Raw genomic sequence first — 25,499 nt, forward strand, 5'->3', positions numbered from 1 at the left:
TAATGTGCTTGAACAGAAACCGCAGGTATGACAAGACTTCATTGTCGTCACGTGCCCCCATGTATTGCTTTTATTTTTCTCACTCTAGTAGGTTATTCCTTATTATTAACTGCCACATCTTCATCAAACATGATGTGTGAAAATAACTAAATAAGACTCCCTATTACTGTTTGACTGTAATCAAAAGCTATATCATAGTCCCTCTTTCTAAATGCAATCCCAACTAGCATTAAGAAATATAAACGTGGTCAGTCACCCTCAAAGTTCCCGGCTGAAGTGGTGCTGTTTGAGATAGAAAAATTAGATCATTTTCAAAGGTCCAACACCTTAGCTGCCAAGAACAACACATTTCGACTCAATAATCTCCAAGGTAAATGTGCACATCGTCCATAAACAGAACTACACTTACGCTCAGCATCCAGTTCTGCGCTCTTGTCGTTCAGAATGCTGGCTTTTTCATCTTCGGCGACAATGTCGACAGCGTCTTTCGGCTTCTTTGTAAAGTGTTTCTTCACATGCTTTGATGCGTGGTGCTGTAAGAGGCAAGGAGTAGTTTTTTTACACACTGCTTGATGGCCTCTATGCATCATTCACTTGTAGCTGCCTTGGCATCTTCACAACCACCTGACAAGCATTCAAAACTGGCTGCGCATTTATTTTTCAGCTGGGTAGAAAGAGGACAGATAGCTTAGCTTTTTAACCATAAGAAGTTTCACAAGATTAACCAAGGTTGCGGAAGCTTTCATGCAACGGGCGGACGCAAAAGCGAATGCCAGACCATGGAAGACCACAGCTTAGCCCACCAAGGCACATTATTAGCATGCGTGCTGATAACAGCGTACAAATGTCTCCCCGAGTCCACTGATGCATTGTTATGGCATGCAAGCACATTCTGCAACAGTGTGTGCTTCTCAGAGATATATAATCATGCAAAATATAATGGAAGGTTGTAGTGATCACTTTAATGCATCTCTAGCCACTACTGCAGAGCACCGGCTCATCGTCCGTACACTTGACATGCACTTTTGCGAAAACAGGTGCAAGTAGTACCTTCTTTGCCTCCACTGCCAGCACCAGTCCCACGAGCAGCAGGATAACGAAGGCCCTCATGTTGCAGGGTCCTGAAAAGAGCGACATCCAATTGCTCCTACTGAATAACCAAAAAATAAATGCACCAGCAACGGTAAAGGCAGGCAGTGCACAATCAGCACATTCTCCGAGTTTGGGGTTTAATGCAACATAATTGCTTTTTGCAATAAAAGGCAAATGTAATGAAGTTACCGATTGTACCCACGAACACGCGAACAGAGGGGGAGGGGTCATTCGACCACCGCCTGAGAAAGTCGTTGAGTGCATGAAATGCAAAAATGAGCCTTTCGAGCGAGCTAGCCACGAATCGAGAAAGCAGGCAAACAAGTAGGCATTCATAGAACGGCAAGCACAGCTCCTACTTGGTCAATTCTCTAATATACCAACATGCCCATGCTACGAGTGGGCATGGGCATGTTGGCAGCGGTCTGTAGCAGTCTTTTTTTTTTTAACCCGGGTACCCCTGAAGACCTGCCATATTTTCGCAGGTATAATCCTCACCGATAATTGACAAATGGTAAGAGATAAGTTCGGGTGCACGTAATACTCAAATTTTGCTCCGAGATGGAGCTTCACCGCAATGTGCCGCGATGCAGACAATGTGATCAGCTGTCATTACAATCTTCCTCCTGGTTTTAATGCAAAGGCATTATATTCTTAACGAGCAAAAAAACCCACCGTCTTTGTCGACTTACGAAAGTGGAAGCTACTAAAAATGGCCGACAGCGCAGAGAGTAAAAACGCTCCAAAAAATTAGCCGCGTATCTGCATGCTTGCTGCGAATGACGCTGCCTCCCCTCTCCCCCTCTACCCCTCGCGCTCTTCCCTTCACCTCTCCCTCTTCTCCCTCCCCTCTTTTGACCCTTTCCCTCGAACCACTTTGCCATCGGCAAGTCTCCTTCCCAGTGAGACATACTAGTAACAAATTAACCGTTGACCATGAAGACAAAATACGACCTTGTGTTCACGGAAAGAACAGTGGAGAATCCAAGACAACCAAGGTAACCAAACAAGAGGCAAGGCAGATAGAAACGAATAAATGGAGATAAAAAATGGAAGCTAAAACTTCATTGGAGATGTAGAGGGCTGAGAAATTAGACATCAGAATGGAAAATTTATATACGATAATTTAAAAAGGCAGTGCTTTGCTTTTTGAGGCTAGAGCAGTTTGCTTGCGAACTAAGAACTTTGTGGGGAAGTGTACACAAAATGATGGGGTCTGCGTGGTCTGCGGAAAAGAAACAGAAACTATATATGCGGCACATAGTGTTAGAATGCAAGGGTGTCCATCCAAATCTAGGGGGAATGTAAAACATAGGTCTATTATATTATTTTTAGTTTTTTTTTGTAAGATGACGCATCATCACCCCGCTACAAAGGGGATACCACTATCAATCATCATCATCATTGAAAGAACTGCCTTAAATTCATTCAACTCCAGTTCGTCCCCGGAAGCATTGTGTTCAGGGAAAAATAATATTGATTTTAGATTTCGCTCTATGAAACGTCAACAATGGCGGTAAAGGGATCAGAGGTATTTAGCATAGCGGCTAGCGAACGCTACGCTACGGTCGCAGGTGCCAGGACTTGACTACGCATGTGAGCATTCGTTCCGCGGGGACCGGCGCCCGCCGAGCCGAGCCCGCGCATTCGTTGCGGCGAGGGGTGGCCCTCCTCGCAAGTGCCCCCCCCCCCCCCCCGAGCATGCGTAGTCGATCGTGTTGCGGTAACCACCGACCTTAGCGTAGCGTTCGCTAGCCGCTATGCTAAAACTCTGCTAGAAATAGAGTGAACTGATTAGAATAGTAAATCGAGAGTCGTATAATGACTTTTTTTTTTCCAAGATACGTACAGACTGAGAGTTACAGGTCAAGATTTCACAAGAAAGTTGGCTTTGCCACAAAGCGTATTCTATAGAAAAAGCTGAAAATTTTCGACCAACATACCACTAAAAGCTTCGCTGTAAAAACACTTTAGCTTCACATAGAATGTTACACCCCGTTCTTAAAGGGGTGGAACTGATAGACAAATGTGGCCACACCTCGCGCTTATCCCAAGTTCAACGGGAAGCTCAGCCAGAGCAAATGGTTTTAGCATAGCGGCTAGCGTAGGCTCACGCTACAGCGAATTACCGGGAACCGACTGCGCATGCGCGCGGGGAGGGCGAGGAGGGCGACCCTCAGCGGAACGAACGCGCGAGCGTGGCGAGGGCCGTCTCGCGGAACTAATCCACCCTACCGGAACGAATGCCCAGTCGAGTCCCGGTACCCGCCGCCATAGCGTTAGCGGACGCTACCCGCTATGCTAAAACGATCTAATTACGTATTTGCTTTCTCGTCTCTTGCCACAGGCCGCGCTGCTTGTTACCACAAGAACGGGCAACTGGTTCAGCAATCGATGAGACCCATTAATAACTCGACCAGGAACTGAATCTACAGGGATTCACGTAAGTGGTCCCGCCCATTACTGTTTACGAGGAACTATGCGGATGATGGTGATTGTTTACCTTGATTCAGCTTTTTTACTATTTTTTTACCTTGATTCAGCTTATTTCCGGTGTGATGAGTGAGTATATTTTTATTCGTTTTTGGGTGTATGCTTTATTTGTTTTCTTTTTATTATTAAGTGTATTGATTATTTTTCCTTGCATTTTCATAGGTTGTTGACTGTGTACTTGTCTGTATTCGAACGATTTGTTGCCTATTATTTGCTCTATAATGCTGTGATTACCAATTACTTGTTATAATATATACTTCAACCTTAGTCTGTATTTAATTTGAAATTTTATAATTGTTCGGTTTTTTTTTTCGTTTTTAACGTTCATTGTTTGTACCTTTGCTCATGTAACCCCCCCCCCCCCCTACGTAATACCCTCTCACGAGGGCCCTTAGGGGTATTATGAATAAATAAATAAATAAATACGCGATCTGGAACTCAAACACGAGGAAAAGATGCGATGGTACGCCCTCGATATCGAGCGAATCCGAAGGGAAAGAAAGAAGCTCGAAAATGAGAGACTCCAACGGGAGAACAAGAACCTAGAGCATGAAATTCAACTCGAGCAGGAAGAAGTGAAGCCCGAGTTAGAATTGTTGCTCGAAAAAATTTTGTAGAATTCAAATTTGGCGCCCTTCGAAGACCGCCTCATAGTATCTACAATGGCAGAAAGAGGGCGCCAGGAGTCCGCTAGAAGTAGGAGTTCCTGTATAAACATCCCCCTCGCGAGGGGCACGATCAAATGCAGAGCATTTCCGGGGGCGCACGACGTTAAGTAGTTTGCGTTACGTTAATGTTGTTGCACTTGTGGCAACTGCTGACGAGAGAGCGCTCGTCAGCAGTAATTTGAATGAGTCGACGATATAAGGCACGTCCGTAGCGTCCCATTCTGAGTCGGCTCTGTGGCGTAGTGGGTTGAGTACCATGTACATTGCGTTCCGCCCGCAGCGTCGAGGGATCGAAACCTGGCGCCGGATAGTATTTTCTTTTATATAGTGTAGGGCCTCGGAGGGGTGCGGACAGCGACGGTGCGGACTACGACGGGGCAACGCGGGTGACATCGTGAGTTACTGAAATGCTCTGCATTTAAAAATAAATGTGATCCTGACGACCCAAGAAAAAATATTTGATCACTGTTAGCTGGTCTCAGCTGGGCCGCTGCTGGTTTCTGCTGGTCCCAGCTGGGCTGCAGTTGGGACCAACAAGGCTGCAGTTGGGACCAGCATGGCGGCTGTTAACAGTTGCTCCCAGGACTTGTTGGCAGTACCGTTCATTATTTCGAAACCCTCTACGCGGCCACAAACCAACCACCCCCGCCGCGCAGTCGAGAAACATTTGGCCAGCTGGGCACCCACTGGCGAGTGACGCGGCTGCGGAATGAGGTAGGGAAGGGAGAAGCCAACCTCCGAATGCGGTGTCGGAGGTGTCTGGACTTCTGCACTCTGAACAAACTACGAATAGCACGAACTGGCAGTTTCGCTGACCAAGCCGTCGGAGAACAAATAAGCCCCAGTTTGAGCCGACAGCTTTATTAAAACATGGGAGAGAGAGCTCCCAACTTCTAGTGTGGTTGGTACGAAAGGGCCTTCCGATAGAAGCTGCATTCATCACGCAATAGAAGTTTCGACCGTTTTGTTTTCCCCCTGGGTTTTTCTCTCTCCCCCTCCTCTCTCTCTCGCAAGTCGGAAATTTTTCCTCGGTCTGGCAGCAGAAGGCGCCCTGCGAGCGTTTACGTTCGTTGAGGGAAAACAAACTGACTTCCGAAAACGCCCGCCTCCGGCCTGTCCCAGACGCGGATGGGAGCGGAAGAAATTTCGGTCGGCCGTCAGAGTTCAGAGCGCAGCTGAGCCGCCCTGGGCCTCTATATTTAGAGGAAGCTGGAGCGGCGGCAGCTCGCGGTTCGATGCGCAGCGACCCTCTGTCCCGCCGCCATATCGCGCCTCCCTGGCGCGGCATCTTCCATTGCCGGCGCATCCGGTTGGCTGGCTGGCTGCAAGGGCATCTCTCCGTCGCGAAACACGATATGCCGCCAAACGCTGAGCGGGCGCAGATTCAGATTTGGGCATCGTGCATACCGGATATCGCCGGTATCGCCAACCGCCGGCTGTGGTTCTGTCGTCAAAGATCTCGTTTCAGTGCGGACACCCATTCCCACAGCGACGACAGACGCGTACGGAAACTAGGCGGAGCGTGCGAACGTAGAAGTGACGCGGGAGTGGCTGGCCAAGAGGCTGCATGTGCCTGTCCTTGGCGGTAAAACAATCATCATCACTGTTGCTCTCGCCGGGGATGTGCCAAGCAGGGGTTTATGCAGAATTTCGATTTTGGGGGGGTGTCGGTGGGATGTTTGGGGGGGTGTTGTATAAATCCCTAGGCAGGGTGCTTGTGGTTGTGGAATCTTTTTTGGGGGGTGTCGAAGTCCTTCTGGGGGGGTACGTGTTAGGGGGGTGTGTATAAATCCCTGGTGCCAAGGAGCTGAATGCGCCCCTCATTGGCGAAACTAGGCGAGCGTCTCTGCATCTTGAGACGCGTTATCTTCCGAGTGCGACTTTGGCAAAAAGAGGGCGCTACTGTTGGTAAAAAGCAGCCAGTGAATGCCTCCTAGCCTGGGAAGAGTATCTGCGCTGCAAACGAGCAGTGCAACAGCTGGTCCAATGCAAAATCGCAGAAAACGACCAAAGGCAACTGGAGGAGATCACTACATCAGGCCGCAGCAGCACCCGGAAGTTTTGGACCTATGTTTCCTCACTCGACCGCAAATCGCCACTGCCAACGCTCCGAGATGAAATGACGGGTGACACAGTGCTTGATATACGTCGGCACCTCACATCGCATCTTGAGAGAATCTTTGAACATACACCCAACCAAGGTGACGTCCAACACAAAGACAGCCCGGTAGGAGAGCCGCCAAGCGAACAGGACTCGTACATGGCTGACTGCCAATGGGAAGTGACACCGCTGGCTCTCAAATGTGCTCTTGCCCGCATTGGGGTTCACACGGCAAGCGGACTCGATGGCATCCCTGCGGCCCTGGTCAAGTGTCTGGGGGAAGTGGCGCAAGCACACCTTGAAGCAATCCTCACCGGCATAATCCACGGCGACCCCATTCCAGAGGCATGGCTACTGGGAAAAGTGTCATTAATACCAAAGAAAGGCGGTGACAGCAGCCTTCTCAGGGATCACAAGGCCACTCACAGTCACCAGCGTACTGTATAGGCTTTTTGCCCAAGTGCTTAAGGCCTGGATGAGCGCGTGGGCGGAGCAAAGTGGTCACTTGACGGAGCTGCAAAATGGATTTAGACGGGGTCGTCGGATGGAGGACAACCTGTTTGCACCCTCCCAGTGCATAGACAATAGACATTGCACGGAAAGAATCCCGCGGCCTGGTGACATGCTTTCTCGACGTCACTAAGGCATATGACAATGTCCCACACGCCCTTATGCTGCAACACATGAGCGAGCTGGCTATGCCATCCAAATGGATTGACCTTCTGCGGCGCTTATACACCGGCAACAAGGCAGTGGCATGCTTCGGAGAGGTCCGCACGGAGCCAGTGACAATACACCGGGGACTGAAGCAGGGGTGCCCGCTCTTCCCGCTGCTATCCATGATGTACGTAGCAGGGCTAGAGAAAGCCCTTATTGCGTAGGGACTTGGTTTCACGCTGCCCTATTCTGAAGATGGAATCCCGCAAATGTGGACACTTCCGGGGCTGGTCTTCGCCGATGACCTTGTCCTGCTCACTGGAAGTGCGGCTGAGCTACAGGGATTTGTCACCGCCTCGGCTGAGCATCTGTCAACACTGGGACTGGCCTTCAACACGCGCAAGTCAGCGGTTCTGTGCTTCTCCGACCCAGAGGACAAAGCTCGCATTGTGCTGCTGCCTGGCGGTGAAGAGGTTCCATCGATGCACAGCTATTGTTACCTTGGCATCACTTTCAGCACCACTGGCGACAATTGGTATGCTACACACGAGGCACTACTGAAAGAAAAGTCGAGACGCGCCAGCTGTATCCTGCGCAGATGGTGCTTATGGGGGTGCAACCGATACCTGTTGGTCCGTGACCTGTGGAAGTCGGTGCACGTCCCGTGTCTCACCTTCGCGAACGCTACATGTGGTGTGTGTGTGTCGGCGCCAACACGGGGGTGGCTCGAGCGTGGTCAGAGAGAGGTGGGCCGCCTTGCCTTGGGCTGCCATGGCCGAGTGGCTGTGGAGGCCATACAAGGTGACTTGGAATGGTCAACATTTGAGGCTCGCGAGGCCACCAGCAAGATTGTATTCGAAGAGCGACTCCGAGTCATGAACGATGAACACTGGGCGCGGCGACTGTTCCGCTACATGGCATTCAAGGGTGTACGCACACAGTGGTGCAACCGCCTCTACAACCTCCGTCGAAAATTCGGCTTCACTACCAACCCGATCGAGGTGGGCCCGCCGCACAAGATCACGGAGAAGGTGCGCTCCAGAGTGAAAGAGGAGGAACACGCTCACTGGCGGACCGCAATGCACCAAAAGTCTACCCTGGAACTATATACCGCAGCCACAGGCAAGATATAGGCCGGATGCGTGTCTAGGACAACAGCAGCGGCAGCACACTCCTCTTCGAGGCCCGTGCGGGGGCACTGCGCACGCTGCTGTACTGCCGGCGCTACGACAGCACACCAGAGGTTCAAGCAGCAAAGTGCAGGGCATGCGGCGACCATGAGGAAAGCATGCAGCACCTGGTGCTGCACTGCCACAAGCTGCGCCCACCCGCCAGAGTCAACGCCACTGTACAACAGGCGCTAGGGTTCGAGGACGGCGTCGACAATGCCATGGACGTACACACGACGAAAGAACGACTGCAACTCTGGCAGCGATCGGTTCGGCTGGGTGCGGCTCTGGTGACGGTGCAGTGAACGCACGAGTGAACTGCAGTGAATGGTGACAGTGCAGTGGACGTACATACGCATGCAGTGTACCATATGCACAAGACTGCAGGAAAACTGCTACCTTTAGTTTTCTCGCTGGTGGGGACGGTGCAATGACTTTAGGCATTCAGCCGTTTTTTTTTTTTTTTTTCGTTTTTTTTTCTCTTCTTTTTTCGTTTCTTTTTTCTTTTTTTATACGTCTTTTGTTAACTTTTCACCTGGTTTGGACATTTCGGTTGTTGCCCGATACAAAGGGTTTCTGGCCACAACGATCATCACCATCAGAACACTACGATGGCTTATACCATGTTGAACATAAATAATAAGACTGACGTATTTCGGCTAAGATAATTTTTTCTGTAGAGAGAGACAGAATAAATTTTATTACGAGCATCGTTCTGTGAGGTGGGGTCCTCAGTCCAGGACTCCATTGGAGACCCCTGCTGAAAACCAGATAGTTATTTTTCGCACGAGTGTTTTTTGTGAAAACATATATGTATGCTCTTTACAAATCAACTGTGCAGTCCTGTGTGGACTCGCATTTTATGTATGCATATTACAGTGCACATTCGGTTTGATTAAAGCATAAAAAGGACTATAAGATAATGGTTTGGCCGCAGGCTTTTTAGTTTTCACCTTCGGCGTATAACACCCCCCCCCCCCCCCCTTCAGAAATATTTCTGGCTTCGTCACTGTCTGCAGCAATCGTACACCAAAGTCCACGGCCGACCGATGGTTTACGGCGACGCTCGAATCAAAGGTGGAGCACTGGCGGTGCGGGCAATGAGAACGCCGAATTTTCGCATATGCCCCACAGCGTCGCGGAGCTGCCCATATCATTGCCGAAAAATGTCGCGAAAGTTCGGAAGAGAGGCGTTAAAATAGAACGCGCGCCGAGAAATGGAAGCGGCAATGCCGTAAGTTGACGAAGAAGGGTGACGAAGCGCGCGCTGGGAAAGGACAACAGCAGTGCCGGCCGCTGCCGCACGTGCAATACAAACCGCCTTGAGAGCAGAACAACAGTTCGCCTTCACATTCTTCGACACTTCTAAGTATCCCTCATGATTTTGTTATCCTTTTTGAGCTCGCCTGTTCACGCATCAGGACATGGTATCTAGTCGGTGCGTGCCCCACATTCTCTTCGCTTTATCATTTGAGGCAGCGTCACCACGCAACCAAGCAGAAATCGTAAACCTCACCACGCAGATATATATGTGTATAGTCCGTTGACGTGTGCCGGCCGGAAAACGGAGCAGGCGGCCGTCGCCGAGGGTGTGAGGTCTTTCGCAATCTCCCCGGCAGATTCGTCGTCCCGCACTGGTGATGTAACCGGGCCTCATATTCGCCACCCCTCTTAACGACTGCCCAAGGACACGCGGAACCGAGAGGCGCGACGTCGAGTCCTTGAAGTGGCCCGCTCGTCTTTTCTCTCGTCAGCACAAAACGCCCACGCCAGTGCAGCGCGATGCTTTCGCGCTGACATCGTTTCTCAGCCGTCAGCTTGGACAGTACCACGAGCGGCCTTGCGCGGAATTTGCCGCGCGTCGCTGGCTTTAATCGCGCTGGTAGCTTTTTCACTTTTCAAGGTCCTTCCCTACTGGGTTGGTTATAACTCGGAGAACTGTGTAGTACTGCCACGTCGTTACTCCCTTTCAGAATGTGCGTATCGGCCTTGATGTATGCACGCTGCATCCGCCAATGGTCTTTGTCGGTCCGTTCATGAACTAACCAAGAATATGTTGATATGTGAGCGAGAGACGCAGGATGTCGGCAAAATTTTCGCGTCGCTCCGCAGAGCCGCGTCGATCTGTCAACAGAGCGGACGATAGAAGAGAACACAGGACGAGGGAGTGGAAGGAGCGAGCCGAGGTAGCAGCTGCCTTCGAGAAAGGAGAGAACTGCCTTCGCGCCGGGACCGACGTTGCCAAGGAGACGCCAAGTCGAAGCGCGCCGCGCGGTGCCCTGAATGCCTCTGGACAGGGCGGGCGAAACATGAAGCCCGAGCAAGGCGTGCGCAACGGGCCCAGCCTTGAGTTCACGGGGGAGGTGGACGCTGTGCTCACGCATTCTTATCAGTTAATTTTTATTTGCAAAAGTATCAAACAGTTTACTGTTAGATTTTTTGCCATATCTTGGAAGGGAAGCGCTACAGACATTTTGGACCACTCACAATTCCAGTTCGTTGATCACTCCTCCCCTATTTGCACCCACTAATTCCTATACACGCCGAGGGTACTGGGGGAATGGCCTTTCTCGCTTAAACCTTTCGGGAAAACCCCCATTCATCTTTTATAGCAAGAATGATGGCCGACCACGGGCATCCGTGGTAATTCTGAAAAAAAAAAAAAAAAGGGAGGAGGAGGGCGAGTTGAAAAGTGCAAAAGACAGTGAGAAAGAGATTCCGCAGAACTTTAAGCCATTTATAAACAGCAGGAACAAAAAAAAATAGTTTATCCTCTACACCAGTGGTTCTCACCCATGAGCGTGTCATGAGCCCTTGCGGGCTTTCTCGAAAAGGTGATGGAAGTCCCCACGATGGTATATGTTGATACCTATTGTACTGACAAATATTTTACTTTTGCAGCTAAGTCGCCCATGCACCCATTTCAACGCCCGGTATTTCGTGCGTTTGGCTTCCGCGCACAACTGCAGTGTTGTTCACAAAGCCGACTTTAAAACACGCGCTACGCCCAGAAGTCAGAAGTACACGTGCCTTGCAGCAAAGCCATCCATTTTGCGTCAGCAGCAGGGTCTGGCGAAAACTAGAAAAAGTGGCGTGTCGCACAGGGGTCCGCTTACCCCCTCAAGTGCCCTCACGGACACCATTCGGGAACCACTGCTGCGTACGGTGTGAACTGTCTACCTCACATCCAGTGCGAGCAACCAGTTTCCCCCGACGTCCCTTTCCCTCTGAGGACGCGCATGTGGCCACCGAAAGGGGACGTGGCGTTTTCACCCCACTCGAGCATTACGAGCGAACTAAGGCTCTGTCGTCACCACCACCAGTCTGCTTGCTTCCAGTGCGGGACGAAGGCCTCTCCCAGCCGCCCGTATCACGAGTCTGCCGAGTCCGCGTTGCACCCCGAATTTCCTGAGTTCACCCCTCCATTGAAACCTTAGGAAAGGCTCTATACTCGGGCTAAATAGTGGAATACGAAACTGCTTGAAAAACAGCGGGAAAAAATTGGACTATAAGCAGCAGACAACCACAAGCGCTGTGTACTAGAAATATAATGCGCTTGGCGTTGGGCTAGTTGGGTACACATTACTCATTACTGCTTGGAAAACAGCGCGAAAAACGTGGACGAAGTAGCAGGCAACCACAAGCGAAATTACACGAGTTGAACAACGCAGAAACTGAGGCCGCAAACTACAGTCTCACAAATTCACTTCAACTAAGGATTCAAAATGTCCTCTTCGGATGGAATAAGCTCCCTCCCTCCCTCCCTCCCTCCCTCCCTCCCTCCCTCCTCTCTCTCTGTGTCCGCCATGCTTGAGGCGCTTTCTTCTCTTCTTTTTTTCATTCTCCTTTCCTAAAATAGTTGTGGGCCTTCATGCTCTGTGAGAGTGCGGCCCAAGACCGTGGTATTCCGTGTTATTTTATTGTAATTTACTGACTGGCTTTCAAAAAAACTACAGTTTGGTCGTTTATCCCTGTTCAGTGGCGCACCTACGGGGAGGGGGGTTGGGGAATCCCCCCCCCCCCCCTCCGAGGTCCGTCGACCCAACCCCCTCCCACCTCTACCACCGAAACGAAAACCTAAGTTGACCGAGCGAAGTTTATAGTTTCGGAAGCTTCTATTGTTGGACATTCGTAGCTAAATCTCGAAAAAGAAAATTGTTTTACTGGTATTAAAAATAAGACAAAGAAAGAAGAGCACAAGCTTTTAAGACGATGTGCTTCTAAGACCATGTGCGGACCAACTTGCATATCACTTGAAGTAGTTTAAGAAAAAGAACGGTACGGTACGGTACGACAACTTTATTGATAGTGCCTGCAGACGGCTTGTCGCCCTGGTCTTGAAGTAGAGGCGACACCAACCGAGACGACGTTAAAAAAAAGAACGAGAACATTTCTTAGTGACAGAAAAAGTGTCTCTGGGTAGAAAATTTCTGAATGCGTAAGAATCTTTGGGGCGGTGAAATTAACCCGTAGCGCACCCCCCCCCCCCCCCCACTACAATGCGCCTCAAAGCCCACGTTAAACTGCAATTACAATTTTTTAGGGCCACATTATACCACTTTATGAACATTTGTGAGCACCCGCCGCGGTGGCTCAGTGGCTAAGACGTTGTGCTGGTGAGCACGAGGACGCGGGTTCGAATCCCGGCCGCGGCGGCCGCTTTTCTTATGGAAGCGAAAAGCGAAAACGCCCGTGTGCACGAGATTTCGGCGCACGTTGAAGATCCCCAGGTGGTCAAAATCAATCCGGAGACCTCCACTACGGCGCGCCTCATCACCTGCGTTGCGTCGGCGCGTTAAACCCTACAATCGAGATCGATCGAACATTTGTGAGCAACTGCAGTCACGAGATTTGAATCATTCGTCGACTTTAAAAAAAAAAAAAACAGAAAGATTGGGACTCGGTACTGTCGGGCTTGCCTTCTGACCTCAAATTAAATTTGATAAAACCAGATAGAATTTTTTCAGTATTATTTGAAAGCAAGAAGTTTTTTTTTTTTTAATGCTAAGCACTGTACGAGCTGAAATAACCCTTCCTTTCCCGTTTTTTTTTTCGTCATATATACCGTCTGAGTAGTGGCGGTGGGGGGGGGGGGGGGGGAGCGAAGGGTGCGATCGCCCCCCCCCCCCTCCCCCCCAAAGAGGTCCGCAGCTTCTTTTGTTGTTGTTTTTTAAGCATCCCACTTGTGCGAGGTCGCAAACGTGTTGCGACCGTCAGAAATGCGGGCTCGAGCCAGCCGTTGCACCAAAACCAATGATGTGTCGCTAAGTGATTTGTACGCAAGAGAATTACACCGCATACACGCACACGCCGGTGTGGTTATCACCTACGCAGAACTGGTGCAAGGAGTGGAGCGGTTCTTTATTCGCCCCCCCCCCCCCCTCAAACACCCCCACCCCAAAAAAAAAAAAACAATCTCTGGGACCGCTACTGCGTTTGAGTTTATAACGTCCTAGTGAGGAGAGCGGCAACGTTTCGTGCGCAGTAAGGAAAACCAGTGAACACGGATAACAGTGATGTCGTGTTTATTGAAAAGGCTTCCAGAAATATCGGTTAATGTGACTACTAAACGCAAATTGTGCCAACGTATACAACAGATTTCGTTCACTTGCAGGTAGGTCGAATTTGAGTAAACTTTCGCATCCAGACGTATTTCAAGTTTCGGCTCTATCTTTGTTCTTCGGAACTGGATTGCGAGCGCCGTCAGCTACTTCGCCGTGCAGACCATATTTTACAGTTCGTAGACCTTCTTATTTTTTTTAAAGCTGGTATAGCGGCGAATAATAGTAAACTAAACTGCTTTTTTTTTTTCAGCATTTTCGCAAAAATGAGGGTCACGAGGAGTCTACACGTGCTTTACGCTTTGCTTGACTTCATCAGAAAAGGAGGCATTAAGGAATGCTTTAGTTGTATTTCCTTACCACCCTGACCCCCCATCATCCCTTCCTTCCCATTCTACTTCCAACCTCGGGTCCAGTCTTCGGGCAATGGCAAAAAGGCTTCCCGTGTACTCCTTTTTTTTTTTTGTTATATAAAGGTGTTCCCACTATTGTATTCATCCTGCAGGCGAATTTTATGTTATATCGGATGCTATGACACTTAATTTTGTTTTGTGTTAAAAATAAAAAAAATATTGACTACTCTTTTATATTATTTATATATTTTATTCTTTATATTTATTTTTAATACTTCTTTACGTTTATATTAATTCTTTTATAATTTCTATTTATATATTATTATATTTTATATTTGTTGTGAAAATTTCAAACCCCCCCTCCCCCCAGAAAAAAATACCGGAAGCGCTAATGCCCCTGTTTATCATTAATCGGCTTTAAACCTTCCATAGCTTCGCTGGAGCGGGTGTTGTTCCCCAGTTTATTTATTTCTTGGAGGTTAGGGAGGGCATGGAATAAGAATGGGAAGAATTGACTCCAACTAAAGTTTTCCGTGCGCACGCCCATATGTCACGTATGACGCATCGTCAGCCTAATGACGGCTCCATCCCGGTCCTGAAAAGAGAGTTTCGCACCCAAAAATGGCTTTCGCATCCTTTTTAACCCAATATCCCTACGAAATTGTTCTCTTTTTCTTTTTGTCGCCCGCACATACGCTATTGGAGTCGGTCCGCGTCTGTTCCTCGCGAACCTTCCATCGATTACCATAGCGGTGTTCCGCTGCATGTTATGAAATAGAGAGCAGCCCTCGCGATTCCGCGACGCCCGCACCAACGTAACGCTCCAACGCCCCGTGAACGTGAGCCCCGCCCCGGACCATCTTGCTACACCACGCGAACCCGACCCGCTCTGTTACCGTGCGGCGACTTTAAATGAGAGCCACTGGACGGTTTCCGGACTCGTCCACCCGTGACGGGCCGAAGTTCGGCAGCTGTCTGAGCAGCATCGATTAGCGGTATAGCCATCTGCTGGCGCTGTCGCGAACGCCGCGTGGTTATGGTGACACTCGGTTGCCGAAAACAATTTTAAAGCGAATCTTTGTACCTCTACCCCCCCCCCCAAGGGTTCTATCAGAACCGTTGGTGTCAACAGAAAACTCCCGCGAACAAATAAAGGAAGTTACTGGCATCTCCAGGAATCGAACCTGGAACGAAGAGAAACGGAGCGAGAGCCCGTTGTCTTACCGCCTGAGCTACGAGCCCACGCGGAGATGGGGGAGACAGACGGTGCACTCACCGAGCACATCTGCGGGTCTACCCCCTGCGTTCTCGCTGAATGCCACATGATAGCGTCACGGTACCTCTTGCGCCACTGTGCGCGCCTTGCGCACGCGCTAGGGGTTAGTAAAAATTGAAGGAAAATCACTCCAACGCATGGCATCTCACTTCTCCGTATCCGCCGCCGATCTCGTCGCCTCCGTCGGCGGCGGCAGAGACCGAGGAGAAGTGAGACCGTCAAACATGAGCTTCCTTTAATTTTATATAAAAAAAGTTTCCACTCATGTGCTTCGCAATACAACTAAACCAACCATCATTCATGAATTGTGCATTGATTTAACCTTAGCAAAGAATATCTCCGTGAAGTAATAAAGGGTGTGGTGAAGTGCAGTTCACTTGTATCTGGTTTCACTCTTTGTAGAGCCACGTGTGTGAATTCAAGTGACGTCGATGGGTAATCGTTGTGGGTGTCCTTTACAGCTTCGCTTTCCAACCACCTTCACAGGGTGGATTGGCGCGCATATTTTTTCGATGTTTTGTATTTTACGTGAAATCATGTTTAGAAACGTCACTAAAACAGAAAACAAAAACATACATGCCCTCGGCAGAACCCGAAAGCATAACTTGCGAATTACTGGTTCGGATCTCACCGTAATTGAAGATTTTTTTTTTCTAATGAGGAGTTCTTTCTCGCATATGCGTCATCCAGTTGAGATGCGCACTGTCCAACGCACTGCGCATCCGGTTGTTGATCGTTGATCAAGTGTAATTTGCAACGCCGATCGCGTCCTTCTTCGCAGGGCTCGATCAACGTCGGCTCATCCTCATATCGCATCGGAGCTCCCACACCTACGTAGCGGCACTGCGCACGGATGCGGTCGTATACCAGGATCTCTCGTTCCGGGCGGCGTTGGAAAGTACCGAGTCTCTCGGGCAGCGTTGGAGAGCAAGCGGCGAACCAACAAATATCATTTCGTTAGTGTCACGTTACAAGATACGTGAAATACAACCCTTCCGAGGGTGGCGCGCAAGTGCCCGGCTGCAACTGGCGCGCTGGCACTGCTTCGACCCCACTATCAGCCGACGGCCGCGGGCAATCGAAGAGCAATAAAACGGTAAGATATGTACAGCGCGCCCGCCCGCAGCAACAGCCGCCCGGGCAGCGGCCGGGTGCGCTCTCGCCAGCCACCGTGTCCACCGCCAGGCGAGGGAGGCCGTACGGTCGGATGGGGACCAGATGCGCCGACCGCCGGACGGACGGCTGCCACACCCGAGCCGAGCGGACGGTCGTTGTCACAAACAGTTCCTGCTCCGCGAGTCGCCTGTCATCCGCGACCATAATTCATGACGCCGCGCACTAAACCCCTTCAAGACTGGCCGCACGCCAGCAGCGCCTCTGCGCATGCATTGTGTACGGACAGCTTGAATGACATCTACGCTTTGGGTCTGGTCACGTGGCTTGGGGTAGCTGCGAGACGTAGCACTGCACCACAGAGGTCGTCTGTCTCGCACCAAAGCCAAGCATCTCAACCTGAAGCACGCGTTCGCTGAAGCATCCCCTTTTATTTTCTTTTTCTTCGAGAAATGACGTTGTCACGCTGCCTCCGACTTCGTGCGCAAAGGACGAAGGTGAGCCTGAAAGCTCACCCTGGTATTCTGAATCCTTCCTCCACTCAAATCTCCAGTGGAGGACATCCTTGAAATCCTTTCCCCGTGCAAAAGCATTGCGGAATCCTCCCCTTCAGCCGAGAGGAGGGAGCAAATGGAGTGGAAAAGGGACTTGGAATACGGCCCTCAGGCTCCCGGGAAGCTGAACACGGTCCGAGTCATATCGCGGACCGGACGTCAGCTTTGCTTTCATTCCTGGATGCTCGTTTTCAGCAAAAAGGGTGCAATTCAGGTATACACTCCGAAGAAAGTTGACGCCTCGCAGTGCTATCAACTTGTTCTCAGCAGACATAAAGCCGATGGTCATGACCACGGAAGGGATCGAAAACGAGCCCGGAGTTCGCTGTGCCAAAAATTACAGCGACACAGAACACCTAATTAGCCGAATGATGAAGGCAAGTCTGTGATGCTATAATAATTTTAAAAATCGGCCGTGCCAGTCTGGGACCGCGGTTTTTGGAGACTAGTCACGCCCTCCGGACACCTGCAGGGAGCAGCTTTTGGCGCCATAAATGTGGTATGCCTTTATAATTAACCAAGAAGCCTTTCGATAAAGTATGAGCTTCCGTCGGACGACTTGAGCGTCTTCGCACGAGATTCACTACAGGAACATCGTCTCATGACAATTGTACCTCCTTAACACGCAGGCGAGCGGAACTGCTATGTCGTGACGCAATATCCTGTGTTACCCCAGCGGGTTCCTGTTTTGATCTTGCATCGTTGAGCAGTCTATAGTAAAAGCCAAATGGACTTGATACACCCGAATACTGTTTCTTGATTCCATTAAAGATTGCGTTTCTCGTGTCTTTTTTTATTGAAACGTCGTTCATTTGGTTACCCTACTTCGTTCACTATTTATGTATGTCCAAAATATGAAGCTTTTAATCAGAAACTAGACGCTGGCGTTTAATCAGACGCTGACGTTACCCCTCCCATTTAATTATACGGATACGCGGACATAGCTTGCTGGAATCAGGGGTCGTTCCAATGAACGCTGGAAGGAAAGCCATCCCTCAAGAACGCCAAGGAAGGCACAGGGCAGGTAGTTTGCCTTTCTGGTGGGGGCGAAAATGGGATTTTCTAAAAGGTAAAAAAGGAAGAAAACAGGGGAAGATGACCTTCGAGTGGCATCCGAACCCACAAAGTTTTGGATAACGTGTCGAATACTCTACCAATTGAGCTAGGAGGCCAATTGCACTCCCAAACAATTTCTGGCGTACGCATATGCATGTGAGTGTATCTTTACCACACGCAAAACCCCTAAAATAAATGTCAAAGACGAGTGATCAGTGCTCCTGTCTTTGATGACGATGATTACGAAATGTATCTCGCTTCTAAGGGTGGAAGCCAGCGCCGCTCCGACAACTGGGGTGACGGGGACGTTCTTTGTACTTGACGCGGCGGTGACTCGGTGAGGCACTGGGTACCAGCCTAAGCTCACTACACTTGAACGAATGCGCGAGAAAACGTACGGGTGTACAGCCGCCCCCGTAGCTCAATTAGTAAGAGCACCGTGTGCGCTATTCGAAAGTTGTGGGTTTGGACCCTATCCGGGGCGCTTGTGTGCCATGTGTACTTTTGAAGCCAGACTATAAAGTGGGAGCTCTCGTCTAAGACCTGTACACGCACCTTTCCCTGTGCCCACAAATGCACTCGAACGTAAAACGACTTCGGAGTTTAAAAGACAAAAATCCTATCTATTTTTATTTCCTTCCTTTTTTTTCTTTCTGCTTGGAGCGCTGTGAGTAGCGTGGGCGGGTAACCATGCACCGCGCGCCTAAATGGTGAAAACAATATGCAGGGCAGAAAAACTGGCTGCCACATACGACATTCGTAAAAGGGACATGTGAGAGCACCCGCGGTGTGCAGAGGAGAGACGAAGGGCCCTGCTGAAAAAATTCGGCTCCTTGCTAAATTCTCACTTGGTGCCCTCTGCAGTAGCGAACGGACTGACACAAGCCCGTAAATTCTACCAATGCTACAGAAAAAAGAAGAAACGCAGAGCTCGACGCGTTTCCTTCCGGGGAGGCCTGGGCCCGAAGGACTTGGAATTCGGAGGGAGGCACCCCCGGTAGCAGCCGAAATGTCGCCGCGTACGTCCGCAGCGGAGAAAGACCGGTTTCTCCGGAGCCATTGTTTCCGCTGGGCACTGGCACGCGCGACGCTTGCAAGGCTCACGCGACGTGGTTCATTCATCAGCTTTATATACATGCATCGATGCGGATCATCAGGAGCGTCGTAAAGACGCAAGCGCGCTGTCACGGCAACGGAATTCTCGCATACGGCTGTTGCTGGTCCTCAGAGGCTCGGGGTCGGCATGCAGGTCAGCCAGCCACCCCTGAAGTGCCCTACTGCGAAGCCCCACGTGTGATGGACCGGCACCAAGCCATCCATCCAAGAGGGCTGGGGGTACAGTGGTACATACACCCTTTCCTCGTGCGTAGGGCGCCGTATCCGCTGAGCAAATCTGACAGGGCTTATGAAGACCAATACAATTGGTGTTTATAAGAAGCCCGGTCAGATTGGAAGCTTTCGAAGCTGCAGAATTGGCGCGCGAGAGGGCCATTTCGCGAGAGCCGAGGCCCCCTCTCTTCGCGCGGCTATGATCGGGTGCCGGAGCGCCTTGTGGGCGCGCCGGGCCGCGAGGGCCCCAATTTCGGGCCGCGCACTTCCGGGTGCGGAAGCTCTCTGGGAGCGCGCCAGATGGGACAGCCTTGCGCGGCGGCAGCCGTGGCCCCCAAGGCTCCGCGCGCCAACGCGTGGGCCTCGCCGCCCCTGGGGCGCCTTTTGTACGTGTACGCACGCTGCCCATATCTGGAGCCCCCACACCCATCACGGCCGCCGTCGCAGCAGTTGCCGACGAGGCAGTCCGCACGGCTCGGCCCGGGGTCGAGGAATCAATCCCCTGTGGCCCAGTTTCGGCGAAGGCGAGACGCAAGGACGCGCCTTTAATTCTATTCGCGAGGAATATATACTGGCGAACACAGCAGGGTGTGTGTGTGTGTGTTTTTAATTCAATTTTGGCGTCCGTTTGTGAAGCCCTATTACGCTCGTGCGTGCGCGTATGTGGGGGCCGAAAGCCGCTCTCGCTCCATTGCAGGCCAACACACGAATCGGACCCCCTTTGCTGGCTGGGGACGAATCTGTAACCACGCAGTTTCAATGTGACTCCAAATGAAGGTTGAGTGCAACGGGAAAACAGTCGAGACGTCCGTCCGTCCCGCTTGCCCCTGTCCTTGTCGCCGCTGCGTTAAACCTTCATCTATAGTCATGAATAACTCGCCGAGCAATACCGTATAAACCGGAATATAGGTCGAGTTTTTTTCCAAAAAAATCCGCACAAAAGTCACCCCTCGTCTTATATAGCGGTCATTGGCAGAATGTAAATCGTTGTCTGGCAACAATGTGCAAGCGTAGTCCGTCGCCAATCGCCATTCGTGTCGGACTGCTCTCTCGCTCTATCAGGCCTTTATTTGATTTCGCTTTTCTCTAGTTTTTCGTCTTTTACTCGTTTATTACGCGTGCGTGTGTACATTTCTGTACGTCTCTGTTCCGAGATGCGTGGCGGCAGTCGACGCCAGTTCACCGCGGCGTTTAAGCTGACGGCGATTGGGTCACCGAGCAGAATGGGAATATGGCGGCGTAACGCCAGTTAGGCGTTTCAGAGAAAAGTGTGCGGTACTGGCGGAGCCAGAAAGCTAAGCTGTGAGCGTGCAACCCCCGAAACCGATCGTTCTGTGGACGTCAAGCGGTGCACCCCGAGTTGGAGAACAAAGTGGCGGACTTCGTCCGGGAACTTCGCTCACGATGGCTCCGGAGGCCATGCGCGGACCGGCTCCGCGAACTGTACAATGTGTGGATAGCCGGCGACAACAAAAAGACCTATACGGGCCGGTTGCGACCGTGTCAAGCTGGGTGTCCTTCTCTGGGCAGTCGCTGCCCGACGACATGGTTACACGAGCATTCAGGAAGTGCTCCATCAGCAACGCGCCTGATGGCACGGAAGATGACAGTGCGAAGCAGTCATCTTCGGACGACTTTGAGAGCTCGGACGAGTGACTTCGGCAGGCATAGTGAGTGGCAGTGACAGACGGGCGTCGAAAATAAATATAGACATTGTGAGTGCGCTTCTCTGCCAAATTATTTTTTTTGTCAACTTTTCCCACCTCAAGGTAGGGGGTCGACCTATATACCGGGTCGACCTATAATCCGGTTTATACGGTACTTTTTATTGAGGTTTCGTTACTCTAATTACGTTACAGAAAAGCGATCCCATTTTCAAACGATTCACTAAATACGTCCGCGCATAGATGCATAACAGAGCCGTATACTTGGAAACAAAATACAGCGGGTTTGACCGTCAAAACTATTCTATAATCGTTCAAATTTCGTTGAGCCCATAAGCGCCGTTTCTAAACGGCATTCGTCTCGTACCGCAATGCGGACGCACATGAGCTTTCTAATTAGCTTAACACCGTTATAACGATTACTTCGTTATAACAACCCTTACTTCGTTATAGCCGTTATCACTCACGATTACTGTGCTACAACGTTAACTTCGTTTCAGCCAATTTCGCTATAACGAGCGTATGGTTGAGGGTAACAGCCGTTAAATGTTGTTTTAATGCACGTATAGTAAAAAAAAAATAGCGTTACGCTTGGCCGCAGAACAATTTCTAGCCCCACAAAATATCTTTTCAGTTAGTTGTGTTTGGTGAAAATGTTGAAAGCGCAGTCCGAAAGCGGCGTTCCTCACCACCTTCCGGAATGTGTCACAGTTGTGGAAAAGAGCCCGAACTCTCGTTCCAATAAACCTATACTCTGAAAAAATTACGTCGCGTTTGAGCCCTCTATTTAATCTACATTTCATTAGGCTGGACGCGTAAAAAAAATATTTTAGTCGCAGTCCAAAGAACATTGTTCTCCTGAACAATTAACTGCGTGGTATGCGCGGATAGTGTTCTTCTTAATTAAGCACGGCAAGATCACAAGGAAGGGTGCGCGGTAACAAACCAGTCATACACACAGACTACCTTTACTCAAAACGTGACAAAGAAACGATCACTCGGGAGAAATTCTCGCGCTACTCAGTCTGTGAATCCCTTGAGGAGCCCTGAGGGGGATTTTTTCTTATTTTTCTTCAGGGCTGACAGAACAATCAATGGGGGTAAGTTTTTTTTTTTTTTTTTCAGACAACGCGATGAGCCGCAACCCTCAAAAATTCTGAAAAACAGACGACGTGTTTACATTCACCATCGTCAAAATCATCATTATCAACCGGTGTATGCCCGCTGCAGGACGGAGGCCTCTCCTGTGCGTAGACTTATATCCTACGTGCGTCATCCGAAACCAAGTCCCGAATTTCATTCAATTTCAGAAAAGCCTCGCTATAAGGAAGCCGCATTATTCGAAGTGTTTCACGATTCCCCCTGCAGCACCGCACTTGGGGCACATTATCTCCGCTTGTAGCGAACCATCGCCTATAAAGAAGGAAGTTTGCTTTTCTAGACACTAGCTTGTTCACCAGTCCACGACGCTCGTTTCCCAACACTATCACAGTTCTGTGAACCTCGCCAAGTTTTCTTTCAAGATGCTTAGTAAGATACCCAGTTCGTACTTCATGAGCTAGCACCGTAAATAGCGTTCTTTAGTTAGGGGCACAGGTAGCCTATACCGTTAATTACTTGAGAGTGCGTCGCGAGTGCACCCCAGAGGCCCCATTTCTTTCTCGCCATTTCTAACTGCACTGACAACTTGCATAAGATAATGACATTAATCAACCTCTTCCAGCACTTCATCACCTAAGCTACAGGGCAGGTTCATTGGTCGGCCGTTTGACGTTTCGTTCATTCATATTCATCTTTAAACAGAGCTTTCTGAATACAGTTCGTCAACCATTGTTCCCGAACCGTCTCCGGGCTCGCTTAACAACACACTGTCGACCGCAAATCACAAGTGGCTCAAATTTTCCCCTTTACCCGTACACCTGACTCCTCATGAAGGCTCCTAGGCAGGCTGTAAGCAGGGAATTTCAACCCTTCTTGTGAAAGTGCATGTTTTTTCTCGAATTCCTAGCCGCACAGTTCTTCCGTCACTGTGGCGGTTGCAACTTCAACTAAGCGAAACGCGTTTTCATATATATATACACAGAAATATAGGTCGGCAGTCTACAACGCCAAAGGAGTCATAGGGGTGTGGTTAGGCTGTTTTTTTTTTTTTTTTACTACGGTTAATGAAGTTAACATTTTTTTTAAATATACGGAAGAAAGAAAGAAAGAAAGAAAGAAAGAAAGAAAGAAAGAAAGAAAGAAAACACGCGCCCAGAGTGGGGACCGAACCCACGCCTTTCGATTAGATCTCGAATGCCTTACCAATTCGGCTATCTGGGCGACTGTGTTCTCCTTCACTTTCTGGACTATTTATATTTACTAGGAGTGTATCTGACGCTTGAGGGTGGTATGCCTCCTTTGGCGTAGTAGACTGCCGACCTATCTTTCTGTATTTCAACAACGAGCCCCTCATTTCGTTACTATATATATATATATATATATATATATATATATATATATATATATATATAGGTCATAGAAACAGATGAAGAATTTTCTGACTCAAAAAGTTCATCTGTTTCTATGACCTAACGCATTTTTCCCCGTTTGCTTTCCGAGGTTTTCTTGACTGCCAACCCTTATTCTGTTTTATATATATATATATATATATATATAATTGAGAACGACTCAGCGGGCAATGGAGCGGAAAATGATAGGTGTAACATTAAGGGACAAGAAGAGAGCGGAGTGGGTCAGGGAGCAAACTGGTGTTAAAGACATATTAGTAGAAATTAAGAAAAAGAAATGGACGTGGGCAGGGCATGTAATGCGAAGGCAAGATAACCGCTGGTCATTAAGGGTAACAGAGTGGATCCCTAGAGAAGGCAAGCGTTGCAGGGGGCGGCAGAAAGTTAGATGGGCAGATGAGATCAAGAAGTTTGCGGGGATAAATTGGTCACAGTTGGCACAGGACCAAGATAATTGGAGAATAATGGGAGAGGCCTTTGCCCTGCAGTGGGCGTAGATAGGCTGGTGATGATGATATATATATATATATATATATATATATATATATATATATATATATATATATATATATATATATATATATATATACATATATATCAGGGTGTCGAACCGAAAAAAATACCGGTTCGGTTACGGTTCGGGTTCGGGTGAAATAATTTCGTTCCGGTTCAGTTCCGGTTCGACAAAATCACGTACCGAACCGGTTCGCGAACCGGTTCGGGAGCTTGAACCGGTTCGCGAACCGGTTCGATTAGTTGAATTATCACTAAAATTAGAAAAAAAACATTTACTAGTTTAAAACGACCGTCAAATCAAAACACAAACTGACATTCAAAATGGTGCTGCTCCCCAAGGGCAGTGGCGCAATTGCAAAGGAAACTTTAAACAATTAGGAGATATTAGAAAAACACATGAAGTGGCGACGATTTACCACCTTCTTTATCGCTCAGACTTTCTGTTGTCCTAGCAACTATTCATAAAGCCAACGCCAAGAGATATGATGGTGGGATATATTTTCTGTCCTTTCCTTTTTTGTTGAAATCGCAATTGTCGCTATGCAATCGCCCATCACGCTAACCTTGAGGCCTTAAATTTAGTCCTGCGTACGGGCGTGTTCAAATACCAGCGCTTAATAACAATGGCGCACATTTTTTATATTTGTAACAAAACAGAAAAATTCTACAACAGGCACATAAATACTACCAATGAATTATATTATTTGGTAACCCTGAATAATTTGTTAGCTGTCACCTTATCGAATGTGTTAGCCACACTTTTGTTAAAAGTAAGCTTTAGTTACGCTCAGTCACTGCATTATTGCTCTGACCACTGCAATTCCTTTTGCGATACCGAAAGTGTGCATTACAATCAGTATGTCATCGTACCGCCTGAACCCCTACCATCGTTCCGTGTGCTACATTGCGGAATCTTATAACAGGTAATGCGGTTACAAAATGAAAGGGAAATTTGACACGTGGAGCATGAGATGGGACTTTTTGGGTAGACGCTCTTTAATTCGTCCACAGCAGTACTCCCCTCCGGAACGAGTAGCAGTAGAAGCAATGTAGCGAGTTGGGCAAACGGCTTAGCAAACAGCTTAGCCACTGAGCAGCTCCTGCGGTCACACTTGTCAAGTATTAATAATTTGCAGGTGTCGGACCTTTTCAACAAATTATGAAATGCAAAAAGTTTGCACACATCGGGTGTGAGCTTTCGCTGTTGCGCAGTGGAGCACTCCTGCAGCCTGATTTCTCCAATGAAGTCGCAGCTAGGGAAGGGCAAAGTCGTTTTATATCACCTGCAAGCTGCCGAGAATGACATTTCGTTTGGTCAGCTTGCACTACGCTCGCGCCTCCAGCAGCAACAGACCAATGCTACATTGGTGCTCATTCATTTCCCCTG

At 49.3% G+C, this 25,499-nt stretch overlaps 1 protein-coding gene across 1 annotated transcript in view; it reads right to left on the reverse strand.

Moving 5' to 3' along the window:
- LOC144142985 (SPARC-like) overlaps positions 1-25,499 on the reverse strand; it is a 38,643-nt gene that overhangs the window by 5,783 nt on the left and 7,361 nt on the right. The window contains exons 2-3 of the mRNA XM_077674814.1: positions 1,051-1,121; positions 410-533 (exon numbers count right to left, since the gene is read on the reverse strand). Coding sequence (XP_077530940.1) covers positions 410-533; positions 1,051-1,121 — 195 coding nt within the window. The remainder of the gene's footprint in view (positions 1-409; positions 534-1,050; positions 1,122-25,499) is intronic.

Source organism: Haemaphysalis longicornis, unplaced genomic scaffold, assembly GCF_048455015.1.
Source record: "Haemaphysalis longicornis isolate Haplotype H1 unplaced genomic scaffold, Haemaphysalis longicornis Haplotype H1 scaffold_1, whole genome shotgun sequence".
Taxonomy (NCBI): domain Eukaryota; kingdom Metazoa; phylum Arthropoda; class Arachnida; order Ixodida; family Ixodidae; genus Haemaphysalis; species Haemaphysalis longicornis.